We start from the raw sequence: 22,929 nt of genomic DNA on the forward strand, positions 1-22,929 counted from the left end.
TTTTTTATATGTAATAATTATTTTATATGTAATAATATAATGTTGTTTATTGTCAAATAATAAATAATACACCGTAATGATCTATTTGCACTCATTTTTGTCAGGCTATCTGCCTTAATATCTCCACTTCTGAAATATGGTGGATTCTGGGCATTAATTTATTAGAAAACTGTAGAACATTCTTGATGTCCTACAGCTTCCTCATTCATTTTAGAAACTTCTACAGCTCTGTTCATCACTTTGGACACACGATTTTCTATTAAACAGTCCATTCTGATTCCTCTCCGCACAAACCTCCAGGCTTACCTGCCTTCACGGTGAGTGAGCGTATCTTCCTGCGGTATTTGGTCACCGAGTTAGTCTGCGTCATCTTCACGAGGTCCACCTCATATCCCGGGCCGACCTGCAGGGTCACTGAGCTCTCCCCGGCCCTGACCGCCGCGTCCAACTGGGCGCACACTGCGGACGAGTACGGCTCCCACTGTCCGTCATCTCCCTCCCACTGCCACACTGAGGAGAAAACAAACAGAAAACATCATCATCGGCAGCAAGACTGAATCCCACAACCAAGACTTTCAGCTTAAAGGGCTATTGCACCATATTTTTCAAAATTTCTGCTTAATCCAGTGTGTGGGATATAAACACAGTGACTCAGAGTGGTTTGATGTGAAATGGTTCAGATGCCTTTACAGTGGTGGTGATAGGAACCAGGGGTCGCCATGACTACAACACAGATATAGACATTTTATTTACTATCCAGAACCACCAGTGAACCTACACGAGTCTTCTGAGTTTATATGGAATGCTGATGATGGAAAATAGTGGAAAATCTGAAATAATAAGTTTTCTTTGGGGACTATTTTATCTATGCATGTATCCCTCCACCATGGATGGAGTTTAAGTTCTAAGTAAAGTTGAGTGGAGGCTTTTTAAACTCTTCAGACGTCTGGTTCCCATCACCACCACTGTGGACCGTTCTAAATCCGCTCTAAAAGTTCTTTAGAGTAGAGCATTTTACCTGAAACCACATCAGTTTGTTTACATCGCAGTGACTGAATTATGCGGAACTTTTGAAAAACAGGAGGAGTTCCCCTTTAATCATGAAATGGTTCTAGATATACGAGACTCGTGGTTCTAAGCAGACCCATTACCTATACTAAAGAACCGAGTTTTTAAAATGTGCAGCTAAATTTCTTATATTAATCCAGTGGAAACTGCTGCATGTTAATGTAACATTAGCATGATGCTAACTGGCGGGAATTAACTTGTATTACTTGTTAGCTACATTAGCCTCATTAGCCTCGTAGCTCCGGTGCTAAACTAACCGAATTATCGCTTCAACTTTAACCGCACTAACATATCCAGCTTTCCAGGCCACTTTCGGGGTGAAAACGGAGTGAAAATTAGTCTGTATCTCGAAGCTGAAATACGTTTTTCCTTATTCGCCACATTCTTATTCGAACTTTTCCGTTCCACCTTAAATGGCGCGGTAGTTGCATTCTGGCCTCTACAACGCCACAACATCTCTACAACTGCCGCACCACTTAAGGTGGAACGGGCAAATTAGAACACGAAGCTGGCGAACAGGCGTGACTGTTTGTTAACGTTACTTAGCTACCTGTTTGCGCTTGAGTGTCTGAATTTGATCCTGATTTCACTCGGGAGCTCCTGGTTCGACGCATCTCGTCATTAAAATGTGTATTAATTAATATTTTATTATTTTGTTCTTTGCTGGAGGAGTAAAACGACGCTAACTGCCGCCCTCGTGCATGAATATACAGCGGAACGACTTGCAGTCGGCTGCGTGTTTCTGCACGGGTTTATTTTGATGGTGGGGCTGGTGTGGGTCCATGTGACCGACAGGCGGACGCTGTAAATGTCTCCGTGCTGCAGATCGCTCAGACTTATTGAACAGATCTGTCTGTCACAGCCATGTCTGCTCTAAATCGGCTGTTTGGTGTTTGTTGGAGGCGCCGCGCTGCTTTTCCACCCAGAGACACGCAGAGGGTGAGTCTGAACACCACCTCACTCACTGTCCACTTTATCAGCTCCACTGACCACACAGTCTCACTCTGTAGCTCTACAGTTACAGACTGTAGTCCATCTGTTTCTCTGTTACCCTGTTCTTCAGTGGTCAGGACCCCCATGGACCCTCACAGAGCAGGTACTATTTGGGTGGTGGATCATTCTCAGCACTGCAGTAACACTGACGTGGTGGTGGTGTGTTAGTGTGTGTTGTGCTGGTCTGAGTGGATCAGACACAGCAGTGCTGCTGGAGTTTTTAAACACTGTGTTCACTCACTGTCCACTCTATTAGACACTCCTACCTTGTCGGTCCACCTTGTAGATGTAAAGCAAGCAAGCAAGCAAAGTTTATTTATATAGCGCTTTTTACAACAGGTGTTGTCACAAAGCAGCTTTACAGAAAAATCAGCATTACAGAAAGAAATCCGGGTCCGAGCCCTCGTGAGCGTCGCCAGTGGCAAGGAAAAACTCCCTAAGAGCAAGAGGAAGAAACCTTGAGAGGAACCAAGACTCAGAAGGGGAACCCATCCTCCTCTGATCGACACCGGATAGGAAACATTGTTAGTATAAGGTATTGTAGTACACAACAGGGAAAACAGGTGGAGCAATGGTTAATTAGATTAGTTTAGTTTAAGCAGCAGCAGCGTGAGGGTGAGGTTTGAACAGCAGAGTTCAGCATGAAGCTCAGTGGTTGTCAAGCCGGTCTAGAGGGCTGGTGAGCAGTGGGCACCCAGTCGGTGTTTAAGAACTCCAGCAGCACTGCTGTGTCTGATCCACTCAGACCACCACATTATTATCCCTATAATTATTATAATAAGCATTAATTGTATACTTGTACTTTCACTCAGTTGTTCTGAAATAATTATTTTAAAATGATTTTTGACTTATTATGTTGAAATAGTGACTTCTGTACTCTAGTATTTGTTATTTGTCCTAAAGTTTTGATTTACTGTGTAAAAAAAAAAACTGTCAAAATAAATATATATATATTTTCAAAATATTTATTATTTATCCCAAAATAATAATAATTTTGTTTTTTTAAAATCTGGTCATGGTGGAGAGATATATGCAGGGCATGTGAGACTAAATTTTTGCAACTTAGACTCTTAAAAAGATGGTTCTTTAATATTTTAGTAAAGAAAATGGTTCTATAAAGAACCATGAACACTCAAAGAACTGTTTGCATGATTAAAGCGTTCTATGCATCAAGGAGGGGTTCTTCAGATTGATGGAGAATGTGCTGTAGATGGTTCTGCATAGCACCCAAAAGGGTTCTTCTATCGTTACATGTCAAGCTTGCATATAATAGAAGAACCCTTTTCAAAAAAGGTTGAACATAGAACCGTCTACAGCACATTCTCCCTCAATCTGAAGAACCCTCTCATGATGCGAAGAACCGTTTAATCTTGCAAAAATACACTGCCTGACGTCTGAGACACTTTCACAATAGTTTAGAGAACTTAAACTCCATTCATGGTGGAGGGATACATGAAGGGCGCTGTGAGGCAAAATAGTCCCCAAAGAAAACTTATTATTTCAGATTTTCCACTATTTTCGTTTAACCCACCTTCGTAGTACATCATCAGAAGGAGGTTGTTTGGATCTTTAAAGTAGGAAATCTTAAATTGGAGACGACTGCAGCACTGCTGTAAGAAGTGAGAAGCTATGGGCCACTATGGCTGCATCCAAAACCACACACTACCATACTAAATTATGTGTTAAAGTGCACCACCAATAGAAACCCACTCATTAGTACAGTATGTGGTTTCGGACAGAGCTTGGGTCTGGACCTAGATACCTCTACTGTGTGTAGTGCCTGCTAGAAGGCAGAGCTGCATCATACCCACGTGATCCTGCCTGGACCAGGCTGTCTGGAGATGATGGTGACTTCATGACCTTTGCTCTTCAGCAGACGAGTCAGTTCACGACCCACAAACCCCGACCCTCCACCTGACAAGGAGCAAATTAATGATGAAGTCCAGATATGAGCCGGTCATTTAAAGAGGAACTCTGACAATTCTTCAAAAAATCTACATGATCAAACGATTAAGACACAAACAGAGTCATTCAGAGTGGTTTGGTGTGAAACGCTCTGTTCTAGAGAAACTTACCGAGTCAGAACTGTTCACAGTGGTGGTGATAGGAACCAGACGTCCACCTCTAAAAGCTCCCTCACAGAAAGTTCCTACATGAAATGGTTATGAATTCACTGCCTGATGACTGAGACACTGTTTTATGATAGTTTAGAGAACTTAAACTCCATTCATGGTGGAGGGATACATGCAGGGCGCTGTGAGGCAAAATAGTCCCCAAAGAAAACTTATTATTTCAGATTTTCCACTATTTTCCATCATCAACATTCCATATAAACTCAGAAGACTCGTGTAGGTTCACTGGTGGTTCTGGATAGTAAATAAAATGTCTATATTTGTGTTGTAGTCATGGCGACCCCTGGTTCCTATCACCACCACTGTAAAGACACCTGAACCATTTCACACCAAACCACTCTGAGTTACTCTGATTACATCTCACACGCTGAGTTATGGGTAAATTTTGAATAATCGGTGGTGCTCCCCTTTAAAGGCGGAGTGAATGTGAGCCGCTGTGTCGGTCTGCGGCAAAAGCGGGGGGAGAGTAGTCTGAATTGGGTTCCGGTGCGGCGCACCGGCTCACACATCGCACTCACTACGCCAGCCGCGAGCGATTCCAAGCCTTGCGCGCGCCGCATCGGCCGCTGGCGCTCAATGTGCGCCCGCAGCGTCTCGTGCGGGAGCCCGCGCGCGGGCCCACGGTTTCTGTGCACTCGCTCATCCGGGTCAGATGACGCTCTGCGAGAGCGGCGATTGGCTCGTGTCTCAGACCTTCCCCGAGATCAAGGGACGAGTGACGAGCACTCTGCATGTGACCTCTACAGTGAGCTTCCTCCCGCTCCGGAAGTAGAGGAGTTAATACCCGCCTATTTAAAGCCCGGTGGAGTCGGTACGCGTTTCGGTCATGGTGGTGGGTTAAACTCCGCGCGGATTCGTGTCGGCGGAGTGTCTCGCAGATAATTATTCGATCATTAATATGTTGTTATTTAGAGCTGCAGCGCGACTATTTATGCATAAAAAACATAAAAACACGTCGCAGACGCTGAGATTATAGATATTATGCAAATTAGCGCGCAGTGATTGGCTCAGCGAGCAACGCGTCACGGGGACAGCTCAGATAAAGCGTTCAAATACTGTTATCCTCCGAAAATCTGTTTTTTTTTTTTTTACTTTTTTTCGCCTAAATATGTGTGTATAAATGATTTCTCCTTATTTTATAAATGTGTATTAATTAAGGTTTGAAATATCTGTAAAGGAATAGAAAAAATGTGCAAAATTTCACATTCTCAAAATGTGAAAGAATTTAAACAATACCTACAAAGTATTTATGCTTCAAACAATACTAAAGCACTTTTCTTTTGTTGAGGTTTTCACTTGATTGGGAATTATTTGAACCCTTAGCAGTCTCTTTTTTGTTTTTGTTTTCTGTTCTCTTTGGACATATATGTGCGTTTTATACACTGGTCATTCTGACCACCTCCTTGTTTCTACGCTCATTGTCCATTTTATCAGCTCCACTTACTATATAGGTGGACTTTGTAGTTCTACAGTTACAGACTGTAGTCCATCTGTTTCTCTGATACTTTGTTAGCCCCCTTTTACCCTGTTCTTCAGTGGTCAGGACCCCCATGGACCCTCACATAACATTAATATGTTATTAGATTGATGAAACCACACACACACACACACACACACACACACACATATATACATATATATATATATATATCAATCTAATAACATAAAATATTATTGTTGTTGTTATCATTTTGTAATTTTCTGGTAAAATGTATTTAACACAGATCAATCCTTCTGTATGATTTGTCCTGCTAGTGTAAGAGTGCTGCAGCAGCTCTGGTCCAGCCTGAGTTCCTGAGAGGCTCTCCGCACAGGAAACACCCCGGAGTGACGACCCTCAAAACCCTCCGTCTGCCCGAGGGTCTCCAGAGAGGAGCTCTAACAGTCATACACAGTGAGTAATAAAGTAAACAAGCCTGTGCAGTAATAAAGTTAATTTAACATTAGCATTAATATAGCTAATAATGTAACATTCATGAAGTCAGTTTGTTAGCATTTATAGTTTAATAAGTTAAGTTGGTAAAATGAATAAATTAGTATTAGTAAAGTTGATAAACCCGATCTTGCTGAGTGCTGCTGCTCTGTACTTTATCCTATAAGTTCTGCTGGCGTGGCGTTGGGCACAGTGTTACTTTATATTAGCACCACAGTGTCTTCATCATCTCTCCACGCCACTAAAGCTAAAAGCCTGTATTGCTGTGGGGGGGTGTAGCCTGACCACCTCCTGCTGTGAACTGCACATTTAAACCACGCGTGTAAACATGAAACCTAAGCTCTTGTCTCACTGTGGCTCAGAAACTTAGAAAAGGCTTTAAACTCTCTGTTGAATCTCCATCTTTGCTGTGTTTGTTGGTGCAGAGTCAGAGGTGAAGGATTTGGCTGAAAGATCCCGCAGACTAAAGAACTACCTGTGGAGCCGCAAGCGAGCGGCAGAAGCCCCTCAGCTGAGAGAGAAGGCCATCGAGCTGGAGGAGAAATGGATGGAGAAGGAGCGACAGAGCGGTGAGCTCCAGCAGGACGAAAGAACATTACTAAGCTTTCCCCACATTTTACGGAGCCGTGCTGGTATAATACCATATAAATAAAAATAACGCATGGCCACGATTTAGCAAGGCTTGTTCCCATGCCTTACTAAGTCATGGCCACGCATTAGTATCTCATTCCCACGCATTAATATGGTGTGGCCACGCATTATTTTTACTTATACCGGATGTCACCAGCAGGGCTCCATAACTTAATAAGGCATGGGAATGAGATAATTAAGGTATGATCTCATTCCCATGCTTTACTAAGTCATGGCCACGACTTTAATTATCTTGTTCCCATGCCTTACTAAGTCATGGCTACGCATTATTATCTCATTCCCACGCATTAATATGGTGTGGCCACACATGGCTACACATTATTATCTTATTCCCACGCATTAATAAGGCATGGGAATGAGATAATTAAGCCTTGACCACAGTTTACTAAGGTATGATCTCGTTCCCATGCCTTACTAAGTCATGGCCATGCATTAGTATCTCATTCCCACACATTAATACAGCGTGGCCACACATTATTTGTATTTATATGTGATGTCACCAGCAGGGCTCTTTAACATTTACCCCAAATAAGATTGATCTGTTTTCAGCTGCCCCATGTTTACAGATTACAGTGTGTCATATAATGTGAGAGCAGCTCTGTCTGAGATTGATTTACAGTCAACCTGAAATCACAACTGACCTTTTTAACCCTGTTAGTTTGTGTATCTTGTCATATTAAGCATGATTCATCATATTTAAATGGCTAAATTCTTCTTTTTCTGCAGTCCTTCATCAAAATCTAATCACTCGCTTCCTTCTGATTTTTTGTTATATCATATTGCGTCAGTGGGCAGGAAATAATACTAACCAATAATATCATGTTTCAGCTTCCCCTTCCACCACTTTAACCTATGAGGGCATTATGATTTCTTTTCTCATTGGCTTTAACAGCTCGACGCGGTTCAAGGCATGTGTGTCATGTTTGAGGCTGGTGAAACTTTCATGCAGCTTTAGTTGGATGAAACAATGTGCAGACTGTTGAATTCATCCTTTGGCATGGCAAAATTAAAAAAAAGAAAAAAAGTAAAAATGAGAAAAAATGTGACAAAAATACAAATGCTTAAGGAGAAACAAATAATTAAAAAGTAGCTAAAATTATATGCAAAAAGTACAAAACACTTAATGGCTAAAGGGAGAAAGCGAGGTCATTTATTTTGGCTGTCCAGAAATCCAAACCACTTTGAGGCCACAATGTTTTATGTCCATTGTACCATCTTGGCTGTAAATATGTCTCAGTATGTCCTGATTTACAAGTATAGACTAAAATATATAATAGAAACAAAAACACAGACTCACTTTGCTCTGCTTTAATCTTTAGCTCAGCTATAGCTGCTTTTCTCGCATCTCCAGCAGGAAACTTTTCCTCAAAAGTAGAACAGTTTTTTGTAAAATGTCTCTCAATGTTTCCCCGTTCCACCTTAAATGGTGCCCGAGGCGCCAGAACATAACTGCTGCACCGTTTAAGGTGGAACGGGGCAATTCAAACAAGAAGCTGGGGAATGAGAAACTGACTTCAGCCTCGCGACTTTTTAGTGTTTCAGTTTTTCATTGCAGATTAAACGTATCAGGAAACCAGCTGGAGTGATTATAAACACAAATCCATTCGTCTCCAAATGATCGATGTTCATCTTAAATCTTTCTCTTTGCCGTTTCGTTAGCTACTAGCTAGGCGAGATTGTGGTCTGTGTTGCTATGGTGACCAGCAGTCTGCGCTGATCTTCAGGGTTAAAGGGTGAATCAGCAGTTCTACATTAACTCCAGAGTTTAAGACCATTTATTGTTAAACTGTGTTGAACGATCAGCAGAGCTTTATTTTACTGTAAAGGAGGATTATTTTATTATTACCTACTAATCTGATTCAGCTGTGGAGCCACAACAGGACAGGAAAAGAGCCGCATGCAGCTCTGGAGCCACATGTTGCCGACCCCTGACCTAAAAGTAAAGTGTTACCGAACCATCTGTATGCTTAAATGGCTCTTTTTATGGTGAAATGGTTCTTCAGGTCGATGGAGAGTGTGTTGTATATGGTTCTGTGTAGCACCAGAAAAGGTTCTGCTATTATGCTGTCGAGTCTGTAGCAACAGAAGAACCCTTTTAGCCAGCTTTTTTAAGTGTGTACATTGAAGGGGTCAGGGAGAAGGAGAGCGCGAGTCGTTCTTCAGGGCTGTGAGTGACGTTTGTTTTGTCCGTGTTGTTCAGATGGAGATGATCAGAACTTTGAAGCTAAAATCAAGAAGAAGGTTTTGTTTGAACTGAGGAAGACGACGTATCACTGGACGCCTCTGAGGTACAGATACGGTTCTCAGTGAGATCTCAGCTCTTCTGTGAGGTCAGTGTTCTCTGTTCCTCACACTGTGTTTCTGTTAGGTACGATGCGGAGCTCGGTGTGGTGTTTATGGCTGCCAGGCTCGCAGGAGGCTACGCTGCAGTCATGAGAGCCCTTAATGAGGTATTACACACACAGGGTGCTGCACTCATATGGAAAAAATATATATTCCAAATGTATTTATCAAACATATTTTTGCAATATATGAAAATGGATTTCGTCCCGTTGGGATTATAAGGTTCTACCTGTGTTCTGAGCATTTCTGAGATGTTGAGCTTCAAAGATTTTGCATTCCAAATAGAAGAACTGATGGGTGGAACACACGTCTTTAATACATGAAAATGACAGACACTCTAAATTTATTGTAAATGTACAACATCAAAATGCTATCAATTTTGTAAATGATTTTTTTTGGAGCAGGTCAATGCAGATAGAACCATGTTTCTGATGGAGTTATAAGGTTCTATCCAGCACAACATGAAAAGAAGCATAGAAGCAAGGAACACAGTTTACTTGTAATTTGTTTCAAAACAGAAGATTAGTGTTCTAACAAAATGTCTGCATCATCAGAAGGCCAAATTTTCTGCTTTGACATTTCTATAACAATTATTATTATAACATTTGTTGTTTTAGGACCAGTCATCTTTTTCTTATTCAAAAAGCTTTGATTGATAGATTACATACAAACTAACTATTTTGTCCAGTGCAGAGGTCAGTGTTAGGCAGAAGCCATTAGTTTCCTTTAAGTTAGACAGAAACCAGGGGCAACATTACAGAAACTTCTTAACTCTGGAACCTTTTCTTATCGGTTTGGTCTCCATGACGACTTCAGTACTGACTGAATGTCGGACAGTAGCTATTCCAGAATAACAGTTCCTGACCTCATAATCTCATCATCAACTCCAGATAAGAAAACAGCATCACACAAACATCCTAACTAGACTGAACCTCCTAAATCCTGTCCTAACTTTAGGATGAACCCCAACAGGGTCCTCACTTCTGTTTAAGGTCCGTTTCTATGGTTTTTAGGCAGCTGAGTCAGCAGCATAGTTCACTACCAGCATAATGAGCTCCATTTATCTCTACTGTAAAACGCTGCTTTCACTGTGAGATGATTTTCTTTTCTAACTCTGCGTTTTAAAGATCTCAGACGCTGCAGACTCGATCTCCACCGCCCCTCTGATCACCTTCGTGTGTTAATGTTGATGATGAAATATTACAGTGATGGTGGTGAATAATGAGGAGACGGAGCTGAACGTGGGTCTGTTTATTAGGAGGAGTAACGTTAGCGCGCTCGGCTAAAGCGTTTGGGAAATGGAGACTGAAACTGGGGAGCGGCGACGCTCTGATAAACAGCAGGGGGCGCTCTCACAGTATTCACTCCTTACAGTTTATCACACTTTAGTTCTGTTTGACCTTTTTTACATCCGTAACAGCAGCTTAACTCACATTTTAACATTATTTTGATGACGTGTTTACGTTTCAGTGCACGTATGGTTGGTTGCTAAACAGACATGACAGTTGATTGTCGACTTCAATCGAGAAAGTTTAGATTTCTTAACTTGAGATTAGAAAAGATGCTGTAAAATAAGATTCCTAAATTAAGATCAGTTTTGCTTCTGTAATACAAATTAGTGAAAAATCTTATCTTGACCTGTCAGATCAAAGTTAGAACCTGAACCTGACTGGTCCTCTTGTGTGTATATAAAGTGCTGATTGGCTCACAGATAGAACCTTATAGAACTAAGTTAGAGTTTGACTTTGGAGATGGAATCTTTTTGTTATTCTAGATAAAGAATCCAAAAATGCAGACAACTCAAAAACAGCTCACAAAATGTGAAGAAGTTATTACAGAATAAAAATATGAACCTTATAATTCCAAGGGGATGATTTGTTAAATATAGTTTTTAAATGCATTTATCAGTATTAGTAATTAATTATCTTGTTGTGTAATGAATTTTCCAGATGTAACTAAACGTACTGACTTCTGTGATCTGCACTGTACTTTACATTAACCATGTACGTCTGCAGTCAGACTCTCACACACAATGTATTTCACATAAACAAGATATCAGATCATAACTGCATTTTCACAGAGCATCAATACCCACAACACTCGCTTCTGTCCTGATAAAGGATCATTTGATCAGATTTAAAATGAAGATACTGGAAATTCATTTCTAAAGGTATCAGACAGTGAAGAGCATCAGACAGGATTTGATAAACACATTTATATACAGTTATTTTTGTCTGTGTGTAATATTTCCCCATACATTTTAAAATAAATGCATTTTGAAATATGTTTGGTTAATATGGCAAAATATTCTGATATTTTAGATAAGACCCTGTTGAGCTTGACACTAGTCTGTCATTGTGAAGAGACATGAGAGGTGTAGAATAAGTGGGAGGCCCCGCTCCGAGTCCTCGCAACCCCCCTGGGGTGGGTGCGGGGCTTGGTTCGCTCCGATCAAATGGCATACCCGGCCCGCCAGGGGTTAGGCCACCGTCCAGCGCTAGATATTTGTTTGAATGTGTTTAAATGTATTTCAGCATCGACTGCTGTGTGTTTGAAATGTATTTGAAATATCTAAAAATATAAGTCCTTATAGTTGTGTGTAGCTGTTCAGTGTCTCTAATAGTCCTGATTATGTGGTTTCTAACACTGTGTGACTCACTGTTCTCTATAAACATGGACTAAAATACGTTAGCAAAGCTAAACACAGAACCAGCCACCAAAAAGAGCCTAAATTATACATGTTTTTGTATTTTATGCCTGATGTCTGAGACACTGTTTTATGATAGTTTTAAGAAGATTTGGGCCTTAAACTCCATTCATGGTGGAGGGATACATGCAGGGCGCTGTGAGGCAAAATAGTCCCCAAAGAAAACTTATTATTTCAGATTTTCCACTATTTTCCATCATCAACATTCCATATAAACTCAGAAGACTCGTGTAGGTTCACTGGTGGTTCTGGATAGTAAATAAAATGCCTATATATGTGTTGTAGTCATGGCAACCCCTGGTTCGTATCCACATGACATGTAATCTTAATTCATACACTCCTTATAGCACCTGTGTGAGTGGGTGGGGCTAAACTGCCATAGGATGAATATGTAAATGAGTTGGGAAAAATGACAAAATTAGTTCAAAACAGGCTGTTTTTGCAATTTAGTTTCCATATATGGACTGTATGGTCTGTATGGGCTGTATGGACTGTATGGTCTGTATGGACTGTATGGTCTGTATGGACTGTATGGTCTGTATGAACTGTATGGACTGTATAGTCTGTATGGTCTGTATGAACTGTATGGTCTGTATGGACTGTATGGTCTGTATGGACTGTATGAACTGTATGGACTGTATGGTCTGTATGGTCTGTATGAACTGTATGGTCTGTATGGCTGTATGGTCTGTATGAACTGTATGGTCTGTATGGTCTGTATGAACTGTATGAACTGTATGGTCTGTATGAACTGTATGGACTGTATGAACTGTATGGTCTGTATGAACTGTATGGTTTGTATGGACTGTATGGTCGGTATGAACTGTATGGTCTGTATGGACTGTATGGTCTGTATGGTCTGTATGGACTGTATGAACTGTATGGTTTGTATGGACTGTATGGTCGGTATGAACTGTATGGTCTGTATGGTCTGTATGGTCTGTATGGACTGTATGGTCTGTATGGACTGTATGAACTGTATGGTCGGTATGAACTGTATGGTCTGTATGGTCTGTATGGACTGTATGGTCTGTATGGTCTGTATGGACTGTATGGTCTGTATGGTCTGTATGGACTGTATGAACTGTATGAACTGTATGGTCGGTATGAACTGTATGGTCTGTATGGACTGTATGGTCTGTATGGTCTGTATGGACTGTATGAACTGTATGGTCTGTATGAACTGTATGGTTTGTATGGACTGTATGGTCGGTATGAACTGTATGGTCTGTATGGACTGTATGGTCTGTATGGTCTGTATGGACTGTATGGTCTGTATGGTCTGTATGGACTGTATGAACTGTATGGTCGGTATGAACTGTAGGATGAAGGCCATGTTTTTAAACTTTAACAGTGTTTATGTATTACATCAACCTCTATTTAAAAAAACAGGGAGGAACATTTGTTTTTCCATGATATGAGCCTTTCAAAGCCTGAATTTTATCCATATCTTGGCCATTTTTATAGATAGCAAACATTTTTGCCTTACATTTGGGGTAAAATTACGTAAACCTGATCATTTTCCAAACTATTTCTGTAAGTTTTGTTGAAGCTGAGGCTAAATAAAGCTCATGAAATTCACCTGCAAGTTCACTCCTTTCAGATAAAGAAGAGAGACCTGTCGTTTGCACCTCGCTCTCTGCTGGACTTTGGCTCAGGGCTCGGCACGGCTCTCTGGTGAGGATGACCTGACTGAGATTTGTGGTGTTTTCAGTGTAGGTTGCACTGTAACCAAGGCTGAAAGGACAGTACGGCGGTGTGTGATCGTTACTGTGATAAATGCCAGTCATTACTGGGCAAACTGAATCTGAATGTGCCGTCAAAATGAACCGCTGTATAATATTTAACTATTTGTTTATTTTTCTGTTTGCTTATTTTTGCAAAGGTTGCGGTAATGATGTTGCATTTTCATCACAAAAAATCAACAAAATATGTAATTTGGCAAAACTTCTGTTGCAGCTAAGTATTGTGATGTCATATTTCGGCCACATCGCCCACCCTTAAGGCTGACGCCCCTAAGTCATTCAGGGTAGATGTTGGTGAACGTCTGAGTCAGTAAACATATTCAGATGAATTGCAGATCATTACTGTAACTCAACATGATCATTTTCCTTCATCAGTGCAGTTTTATTCTGTTCTCTTACCCCTAAACTCTGTCCCGCAGGGCCTCACACACACACTGGGGCGACTCCCTAAAGGAGCACGTCTGTGTGGACGCCTCTGGAGCCATGAACAGACTGGCCGAGCAGCTCCTCACAGGTACGTTTATTTACCTTTAGAAGGAGTGTAATCTGAACTCACGCCGGTGCCAAGGTGTTGATCATATTCGTGTTGTTTCTCAGGTGGCAGCGAAACTGAAGATCCACTTATTAAACACGTTTACTTCCGACAGTTCCTTCCAGTCTCCCCGAAGGTGTGTTCACATAGCACTGTGAAAAAGTCAGAGACCCCTCATTTATTTAATATTCAGCCAGAATAACCATTAAATACAAGTTATTCATTTTTCAGCATCAGGAAAAAAGCAGAAAACAAATTTAACAGATTTTCTTCTAGCTTCTCATTTTGACTACATAGTATATAGTAGTTTGACTACTGGATAATGTGATATTTTCCCAAATTTTCACTTCCATGCAATTCCAGTGCATCCATCTAACGGATCTCCTTGATTTCTGTGCTTTTTTTCTGTAGGTTCAGTCTGATCTGGTGGTAGCAGCTTTCTCTTTGTCAGAGCTGGCCTCTCAGAAAGAACGAGAAGATACGGTTCTCACACTCTGGAGGAAAACAAACGCCTACCTTGTAAGTGATCACTTTTAACTTTTAACGTGTATACTGCTACATACTAACACTGGCCACTTTATTAGAAACACCTACCTGGTGCTTCCGCTCACTGGCCACTTTATTGGAAACACCCACCTTGTGCCTCCACTAACTGGCCACTTTATTGGAAACACCCACCTTGTGCTTCCGCTCACTGGCCACTTTATTGGAAACACCCGCCTTGCACTTCCGCTCACTGGCCACTGTATTAGAAACACCCGCCTTGCGCTTCCGCTGACTGGCCACTTTATTGGAAACACCCACCTTGTGCTTCCACTAACTGGCCACTTTATTAGAAACACCCACCTTGCACTTCCACTCACTGGCCACTTTATTGGAAACACCCACCTTGTGCCTCCACTAACTGGCCACTTTATTGGAAACACTCACCTTGTGGCTCCACTAACTGTCCACTTTATTGGAAATACCCTCCTTGTTCCTCCACTAACTGGCCACTTCATTGGAAACACCCACCTTGTGCCTCCACTAACTGGCCACTTTATTAGAAACACCCACCTTATAGCTCCACTATGTAGGTATACATTTACAGACTAGTCCATCTCTTGCAGGTTATCAGCCCCTCTGTATTTCATTCATCATTGGTCAGTTACTGACCATGGGACCGCTGTTGTCCAGATGTTATGTGGGTGGTGGTCCATTCTCAGCAGGGCAGTGACACTGATGTGGTAGTGTGCGTGGTGCTGGTACGAGTGTATCAGACACAGCGGTGTTCCTGACTCATCATCAGTGTCACTGCTAGGGTGAGAGGGGACCACCACCCAAAAATATCCAGCCAAGAGTCAGAAACTGACCACTGACAAAGAGCTAGACGATCTGCACCTACAGATGGGCTCCAGACTCCAGCTGTGCACCAGCAAGGTGGAGGGGTTTCTGATAAAGTGGACAGTGATTGTTTTCCTTTATTAAAAATAAACAACACACCTCTTGTTATGTTTTAGGTGCTGGTGGAAAACGGAACAAAAGAAGGGCATCAGGTTTTAATGGAAGCCAGAGACGTGTTACTGAAGGTATGGTTTAAAATGAATATAATGTTGGGTAACACTTTCTTTGAAGGCTACCTGCATAGGGACTACATAACACAGGCATAAGCACTGAATAATATATTTATAAAGCGGTTTTTGAGCGTTTATGTCCAGCTTATACTAGCAACCACAAGATGATCCCAGATGTTATATGAAGTAAATGACATTGCTTTGACATAAGAGACCTTAAACTAAAGTGAGGGACATTTGTTCTGTTTATAACACCATTATGAACCATCATTCCCAAGTAATGGAGCTTAGAAGGAAGGTTTAGTTTAAAAGTCAATCCTTCATAGTTCTGCATGAGTTAAAGTACAAAACACTTATGTCAATACAAAGTTGTTTACTTCAGCTTATGGATGATATCTCGATTACTGGCATAAGCTGTTCATAAACACTCAAGTATTGCTTTATTAATATGTTATTCAGTGCTTATGTATGTGTAATGATGTCCTTATGTACATAGCCTTTGAATATTGTGGACAAATGCTGCTTAAGCATGTACCTGGCATCTGTTGTCAAATGCCTAATTAACGTTATTAATAATAATTATCACAATAAACAGTTTTGCAAAATAATGACTGACACAACACTCAACTAATGACTGCTTAGCCACCTTAGCAACTCAGGAGTAGCTTCAGTCGCTCCTTATTAGACATGAACACCTTCGGTTTTAATGTTGAGTGACTAAACAGCTTCCCTGCTTTCATTAAATATATATACACCGGTCAGGCATAACATTATGACCACCTCCTTGTTTCTACACTCATTGTCCATTTTATCAGCTCCACTTACTATATAGGTGCACTTTGTAGTTCTACAGTTACAGACTGTAGTCCATCTGTTTCTCTGATACTTTGTTACCCTGTTCTTCAGTGGTCAGGACCCCCATGGACCCTCACAGAGCAGGTACTATTTGGGTGGTGGATCATTCTCAGCCCTGCAGTAACACTGACGCGGTGCTTGTCTGAGTGGATCAGACACAGCAGTGCTGCTGGAGTTTTTAAACACTGTGTCCACTCACTGTCCACTCTATTAGACACTCCTACCTCGTCAGTCCACCTTGTAGATGTAAAGTCAGAGACGATAGCTCATCTGCTGCTGCACAGTGTGTGTTGGTCATCCTCTAGTCCTTCATCAGTGGTCACAGGACGCTGCCCACAGGACGCTGTTGGCTGGATATTTTTGGTTGGTGGACTATTCTCAGTCCAGCAGCGACACTGAGGTGTTTAAAAAATCCAGCAGCACTGCTGTGTCTGATCCACTCAGACCAGCGCAACACACACTAACACACCACCACCACGTCAGTGTTACTGCAGTGCTGAGAATGATCCACCACCCAAATAGTACCTGCTCTGTGGGGGTCCATGGGGGTCCTGACCACTGAAGAACAGGGTAACAAAGTATCAGAGAAACAGATGGACTACAGTCTGTAACTGTAGAACTACAAAGTGCACCTATATAGTAAGTGGAGCTGATGAAATGGACAATGAGCGTAGAAACAAGGAGGTGGTCAGAATGTTATGCCTGACCGGTGTACATGGTTGTGTTCTATCTCTCTGTGTGTTTACAGAAGGAAGAGAAGGTGATTCATGACTCCCGGAGGCCGGTGGTGTTCGCTCCTGTGCGTTTGAACTATTTACACTTTCACTCATTATGTTTGTCCCTGTTTTTGTGGTTCATATTCAGTTTTCTTGGTTTTCTTGTTTGTAGTCCTTTATTTCACTGCAGTCTCTCCGCCCCGTGTGTGTTTGTGTAGTGCACTCATGAGCGGACTTGTCCCAAACTGCTGAACCAGCCGGTGGTGCCCTGCAACTTCCTCCAGCCCTACCACCCCCTGCCTTTACCTGGGGTGAGTCACCTGCACTGTCACTTTAAAGCGATAGTTTGGCAAAAAATCAAACTATCGATCAGCCAAAACAAGATCAGTATCTGAAGTTTCCTCTTTCAGTGTTAGCATTGGAGCTACAAAGCTAATGCAGCTAACAGCTAATGCAAGCTCATGGTTGTGTGCAAAAGTTTGAGCACCCCAGTCAAATTAGGCTTGGTTGATTTTCTAAGTGAGAATAAGTAAAAACGTCCTCTACAGGGAACAAACTTTAGTGCACAATTTCTATTTGAGTTTGACATATTGGAAAAGATAAAACATAAAAATGAATAACATTTTTTTTTGCATATTTTATGTTTTATTTTTTCCCACTGTATTAAATTCAGTGAATAAACAGTAATTGTGCATTAAAATGTGCAGAAGTGTGTCTACACCACCTCCTTGTTTCTACACTCACTGTCCACTTCATCAGCTCCACTGACCACATAGTTTCACTCTGTAGTTCTACAGTTACAGACTGTAGTCCATCTGTTTCTCTGCATACTTTGTTACCCTGTTCTTCAGTGGTCAGGACCCCATGAACCCTCACAGAGCAGGTACTATTTGGGTGGTGGGTCATTCTCAGCACTGCAGTAACACTGACGTGGTGGTGGTGTGTTAGTGTGTGTTGCGCTGGTGCGAGTGGATCAGACACAGCAGTGCTGCTAGACTCTTCAAACACCTCAGTGTCGCTGCTGGACTAAGAACCAAAAATATCCAGCCAACAGCGTCCTGTGACCACTGATGAAGGACTAGAGGATGACCAACACAAACTGTGCAGCAGCAGATGAGCTATCGTCTCTGACTTTACATCTACAAGGTGGACCAACGAGGTAGGAGTGTCTAATAGAGTGGACAGTGAGTGGACACAGTGTTTAAAAACTTCAGCAGCACTGCTGTGTCTGATCCACTCGTACCAGCACAACACACACTAACACAAGACCACCACGTCAGTGTTACTGCAGTGCTGAGAATGATCCACCACCCGAATAGTACCTGCTCTGTGAGGGTCCATGGGGGTCCTGACCACTGAAGAACAGGCTAACAAAGTATGCAGAGAAACAGATGGACTACAGTCTGTAACTGTAGAACTACAGAGTGAAACTATACGGTCAGTGGAGCTGATAAAGTGGACAGTGAGGTTATTTCTGTCCATTTTTGTGGAAACATAAGCCTCCATTGCTTGTTAGCTACATTAGCCTTGTAGCTCCAGTGCCAACAGAACCTGTACTTGTCCTCCTCAGAGCGCCGACAGGGAGGAGGAGAGGTTCAGCTACCTGATCGTGAGCAGGGAGGAGAGAGAGGCGCCGGGAGAGAGAGAGGGTGTGGAGTGGGGAAGATTAACCGCTCCGGTCCATCGCAGAACCAGACACGTCCAGTGCCAGATCTGCTGCTCCACCGGAGAACTCAAGCAGCTCGCTGTCACTGCGCGCCAACATGGAAGGTCCAGTTCACTCCCCTCCATTCACTGACCTCTCCAACGTTATCCAACATTGTAGTTTCACTTTGAGCCAGGAGTGGAAAATACTGTAGTTCATTACTGTTTGTACTTAAGCATTACTGTAACTGTTCTTACAGTACAAAGTACTAAATACTTTAACCTTAGATAGACAGATTGACAGATCGCCATAATGATAACATTTTGTCATACTGCCCACCTAATAACTTTACTAGTAGTTTTAATTTATCCATTACAACATGTAATTTTCACTTTTTTTTTTTTTTACTTTACTTTCTCTTTATTTTTCCCACCCCTGCCCTACAACTTAGGGCAACTCGTCCCACATTTCACCAGACAGTCCCAAAAATCCAAGGATCGTCCCACTTCCCGCAGAAACAAAAGTGCCTGGACTTTCAAAGAGCACGGGGAGAAAATAAAAATATTCTTTCATTTTTTTTAAATATTTATTTTACACATATATAAAATATCAAAGCGTTCAGTGCTATTAAAGGAGACGCAGCTTTCGCACAAGTAGTGGTGCTTTATTAACCAGCTGTTGTCGGCCACAACCACGCCGTACATTAGGAGAGTTTTCTAGCTTCGCTACGTCTTCTCACTAGACTGATACTCAGTTCTTCCTGATCTACACATATAAGAGTGCCTTCACAATAAGAGTCCTTATAGAATAACCCAGCAAATAAATGCTGTAGAACTATAAACATGTCAACAACATTTCTTGGACCTGCTACAGTATGTATAAAAATTAAATATTGTCTTGCTCCAATTATTATTCCCACTGGCTTACTCTTAAAAAGGGAGATGTGACTGGTTAAAAAAGAAAAAACCCACAATCCTCAGCAAAAACTGCCTGCGAGTTTCATAGTCGTATCATAAAACATACATCATAAACACATTCACTCGTCTGAATGAGCAGACACAGAAGAAAACAGCTTTTATTTACAGTAATGACTTAAATCAGTTAGATACAGAGAACAAGATGTGCATAATCATGCTTTAATGTTGACTCCAGCAGGTGAACCTACATTTGATCTATTACTATCCATATTTACACTTAATAAATTAAATCAGACTTGATAGATACAGGCATGGAAGTACTGATTATCCAGAAACACATCAGCAAGGACTGACCACGGCATTTTCGGTAACACTTCATAGCATTCGCTATAAAAGGTTACATTTGCCAATTTTGATCAAAGTTATCTAAAGTAGCCTTTATGACAGATGCTGCCTACTGGAATAAGGATTTATAAACATTTATGTAGGGTTATGTCAGTTGTCATGACAAGCTTATGTGGGTGTCATGTAGCCTTATGAAAAGCACCTTACAGTAAAGTGTTGCCGCATTTTCTTTACTAATAACGGAATCTGCTGTGATCTGATCTCCTAACGTTGAAAATTCACACTTTCAGGGACTCGTACCGCTGCGCCCGGAGCAGCAACTGGGGAGACCGGCTGCCAATCATCAACACAGAGGACGACACGCTTACAGAGCAGCCATAATCACCTTAAACGGTCGATGTGCGCGTTGCTGATGAAGGAAGGACGGCGCTGAGTCCCTGAAAGGACTAAAGGGAATAGTGCAGCTGGAGGGAACCTGTGATGGACGTCAAAGCCACTGCAGAAACCCGAGCATGTGAATGAATGAACAGCACACTGTCTGCACCAATGACTGTACTGGGTCAGAAAACAGGAACAGGCTGACTGCTTCTGGGGACAAACAAGAGGGTCCACAATTTTGCTCTATTCTAGCTCCCATCACACCCGAACCAGGTGTTCTGTGTTCAGGTTCCACAGTGGTCTGAAGGCTTGTTGGTCCAGTGAGTGCTCTGCTGGTTTCTAATCCGGATCTTGGGGACACCCAGGAAGTCTCTAGCTGTCTTTCATCCATATCTAGAACCGAATACCTGGCACAGGTGTACTGGGAGGTGGGATACAGCAAAAAAGTGGACCGTGTGGAGGTCCCCAAGGACTGGATTTGGAAACACTCTTGAACCGTGGACCCACAGAAGTATTTACAACTGTGTACTTAAAGCCTTTAAAATAAACTGATTAGAATAATAAAGTGATTGCTCTTTTGATCTGTTTCCTTCCGAAATGTCACTCATAGTCTCTGCACTGCTGAAAATGAGTAACCAATAAACCGGCTACGTTCGAATATCTAGCTTCCAACGATCTCCCGGAGGGCCGAGGTCAGGTCTGGGTACCGAAACTGAAAGCCGGACTCCAGAGTCCTCTTGGGAACGACCTTCTGACCCTGCGTGAGGATGACGGTTCTCTCAGAGCCCAGCAGGGCGTCCATGAGGAACCCCGGGACGGGAAACAGGGTGGGCCTCCTCAGGATTCGACCCAACTCCTTCGTGAACTCGTAGTTGGTGTTCAGCGCCGGAGCGACACCGTTAAACACCTCCGGCTGTGTGGAGGGGGGTGAGCTGGAGGTCTCCAGAGCGTGAAGGATGATTCCAGCCAGGTCTGAGACATGGATCCAAGGAAAAGGCTGACGGCCCGAGCCCAGAGGACCACCCAGACCCAGCCAGAACGGGGTCAGCATCTGCTTCATGGCACCACCATCCCGCCCCAACACAGCACCTGAGAAAAGAAGCGGAGTTGTTATACTAAAACGCCACAAATAAGCGCAGATAACGAAATACGTCTGGCTCTTTATTCTAGATAAACACAGTTTCCTGCTCAGCTGTTTCAGCCGGTTCTTATACTAATAACAGGCTGGTGCTGATGTGCAGGAGAGACAGGGAGACTGAGTGTTTCTTTATGGGTGAATCGATATGAAAGTAGAGCTCCACCAACTCACCGCCCCTCATTTAACACCAGGAGGTGCTGCCTTCACTTCGCAAAGCCTTTGGCCACAATATTGAGACCTTTCCTGGTATTAATGCCACTTTAATGTCGTAATTCTACGACCTTTTGTCTCGAAATGTTACAGTAGAAATATAGCTAATTCTTCATGTAGAGAAGAAATAGCCATGAACCCACACCAGCGGGAGCTAATGATCACCATGTTTACAGTCACAACTTTTACAAACAGATGAGTGTTTACTCCAAAAAAATACTCAGTTACTCAGAATGTTATGCATTTTCCATTAAAGGATCACTAAGTCAGTTAAAGCTGAAAAGCGTGTGAGTTAAAGAGCGTAAAGAAGTGTGTAATTTTTCTCTGCTGATCTTATCAAACTGTGCTGACCGCTGCAGGAAAGCAAATTTAAAAAAAGTAGCGTTTTAAATGTTAGTATATGCCTCGTCTTTTGCTTTTTTCTGCCTGTTTTTCTTTCACCCGAAAGCAGAAAGTCATTTCGGGTGAACAGTTTTGGTGGCCGATATTTTGGTGCATCCCTAATTAAGTGTGTTACTGGTCACCTGGTCTGATGACCACTTGTCTTGTGCTCTGAGCGAGGCTGTGAGGAAGCCGGCCGGCCTCCTCCCACTCCTTCACCAGCTGAGACAGGAGGTCAAAGGGCGTCCACTCGCTGTCCTCTGTGTACTGACTCTGCAGACTGGGCTTGTAGCAGGCTGTAGATGAAGGTTCACAGTGAAAGAGAAGAAAAGGCCGAGGAGAGGAAGAAGAAACAAGATCAGATCGTGTTTACAGCGCTGTGCAAAACAGAGACTTTAATTTCCAGGTAAAACAGCCATTAAACACACTTTTTACACAGAAGCCTCAGCAGCTGAATCTACTCTCAGCTCTGATGGTCAGTGAGTCTCTCTTCACCTTTATTCCAGCTTCCTTTCTTCTCAGGAGACTCACTTTCAGCTCCTCAAAGAATCTGCAGACACACCTCCAAAGTTCAGTCTTAGAAGCTGGTTGATGATTTTCTGAAGTAATCAAACACATTCAGTGGTGTTGAGGTCTGGACTCTGGGGTGGTCAGTCCATCGTTCAGCTTCTTTGTTTGATGTGTCCG

The 22,929-nt window shown here is 42.3% G+C and overlaps 3 protein-coding genes across 6 annotated transcripts in view; 1 reads left to right on the top strand and 2 right to left on the bottom strand.

The window, feature by feature from the left end:
* Positions 1-3,976, bottom strand: part of parp2 (poly (ADP-ribose) polymerase 2) — a 24,234-nt gene extending 20,258 nt beyond the window's left edge. The window contains exons 1-2 of one of the 4 annotated variants that reach the window (XM_036596247.1): positions 3,869-3,976; positions 307-510 (exon numbers count right to left, since the gene is read on the bottom strand). In XM_036596247.1, the coding sequence (XP_036452140.1) occupies positions 307-370 (64 nt within the window). In that variant the 5' untranslated portion in view covers positions 371-510; positions 3,869-3,976. Of the gene's footprint in view, positions 1-306; positions 511-1,274; positions 1,519-1,618; positions 1,791-3,868 lie in introns of those variants that run through there. The other 3 variants (XM_036596244.1, XM_036596246.1, XM_036596248.1) reach the window with 3 other exon arrangements.
* Positions 1,818-21,094, top strand: mettl17 (methyltransferase like 17). The gene is made up of 14 exons (XM_036596249.1): positions 1,818-2,007; positions 5,949-6,087; positions 6,552-6,695; positions 8,978-9,065; positions 9,146-9,227; positions 13,431-13,504; positions 13,992-14,086; positions 14,170-14,240; positions 14,516-14,623; positions 15,604-15,672; positions 17,261-17,311; positions 17,447-17,539; positions 18,799-18,998; positions 20,426-21,094. Exons 1-14 carry the CDS (start codon positions 1,933-1,935, stop codon positions 20,514-20,516), a joined length of 1,380 nt encoding a protein of 459 aa, XP_036452142.1. The 5' UTR covers positions 1,818-1,932; the 3' UTR covers positions 20,517-21,094.
* The window catches only part of sdr39u1 (short chain dehydrogenase/reductase family 39U, member 1), an 8,354-nt gene continuing 5,355 nt past the window's right edge, over positions 19,931-22,929 (bottom strand). Inside the window, exons 5-6 of the mRNA XM_036596251.1 lie at positions 22,386-22,538; positions 19,931-21,602 (exon numbers count right to left, since the gene is read on the bottom strand). Coding sequence (XP_036452144.1) covers positions 21,175-21,602; positions 22,386-22,538 — 581 coding nt within the window. The 3' untranslated portion in view covers positions 19,931-21,174. The remainder of the gene's footprint in view (positions 21,603-22,385; positions 22,539-22,929) is intronic.

This window comes from Colossoma macropomum, unplaced genomic scaffold, assembly GCF_904425465.1.
Source record: "Colossoma macropomum unplaced genomic scaffold, Colossoma_macropomum, whole genome shotgun sequence".
In the NCBI taxonomy this organism is placed as follows: Eukaryota; Metazoa; Chordata; class Actinopteri; order Characiformes; family Serrasalmidae; genus Colossoma; species Colossoma macropomum.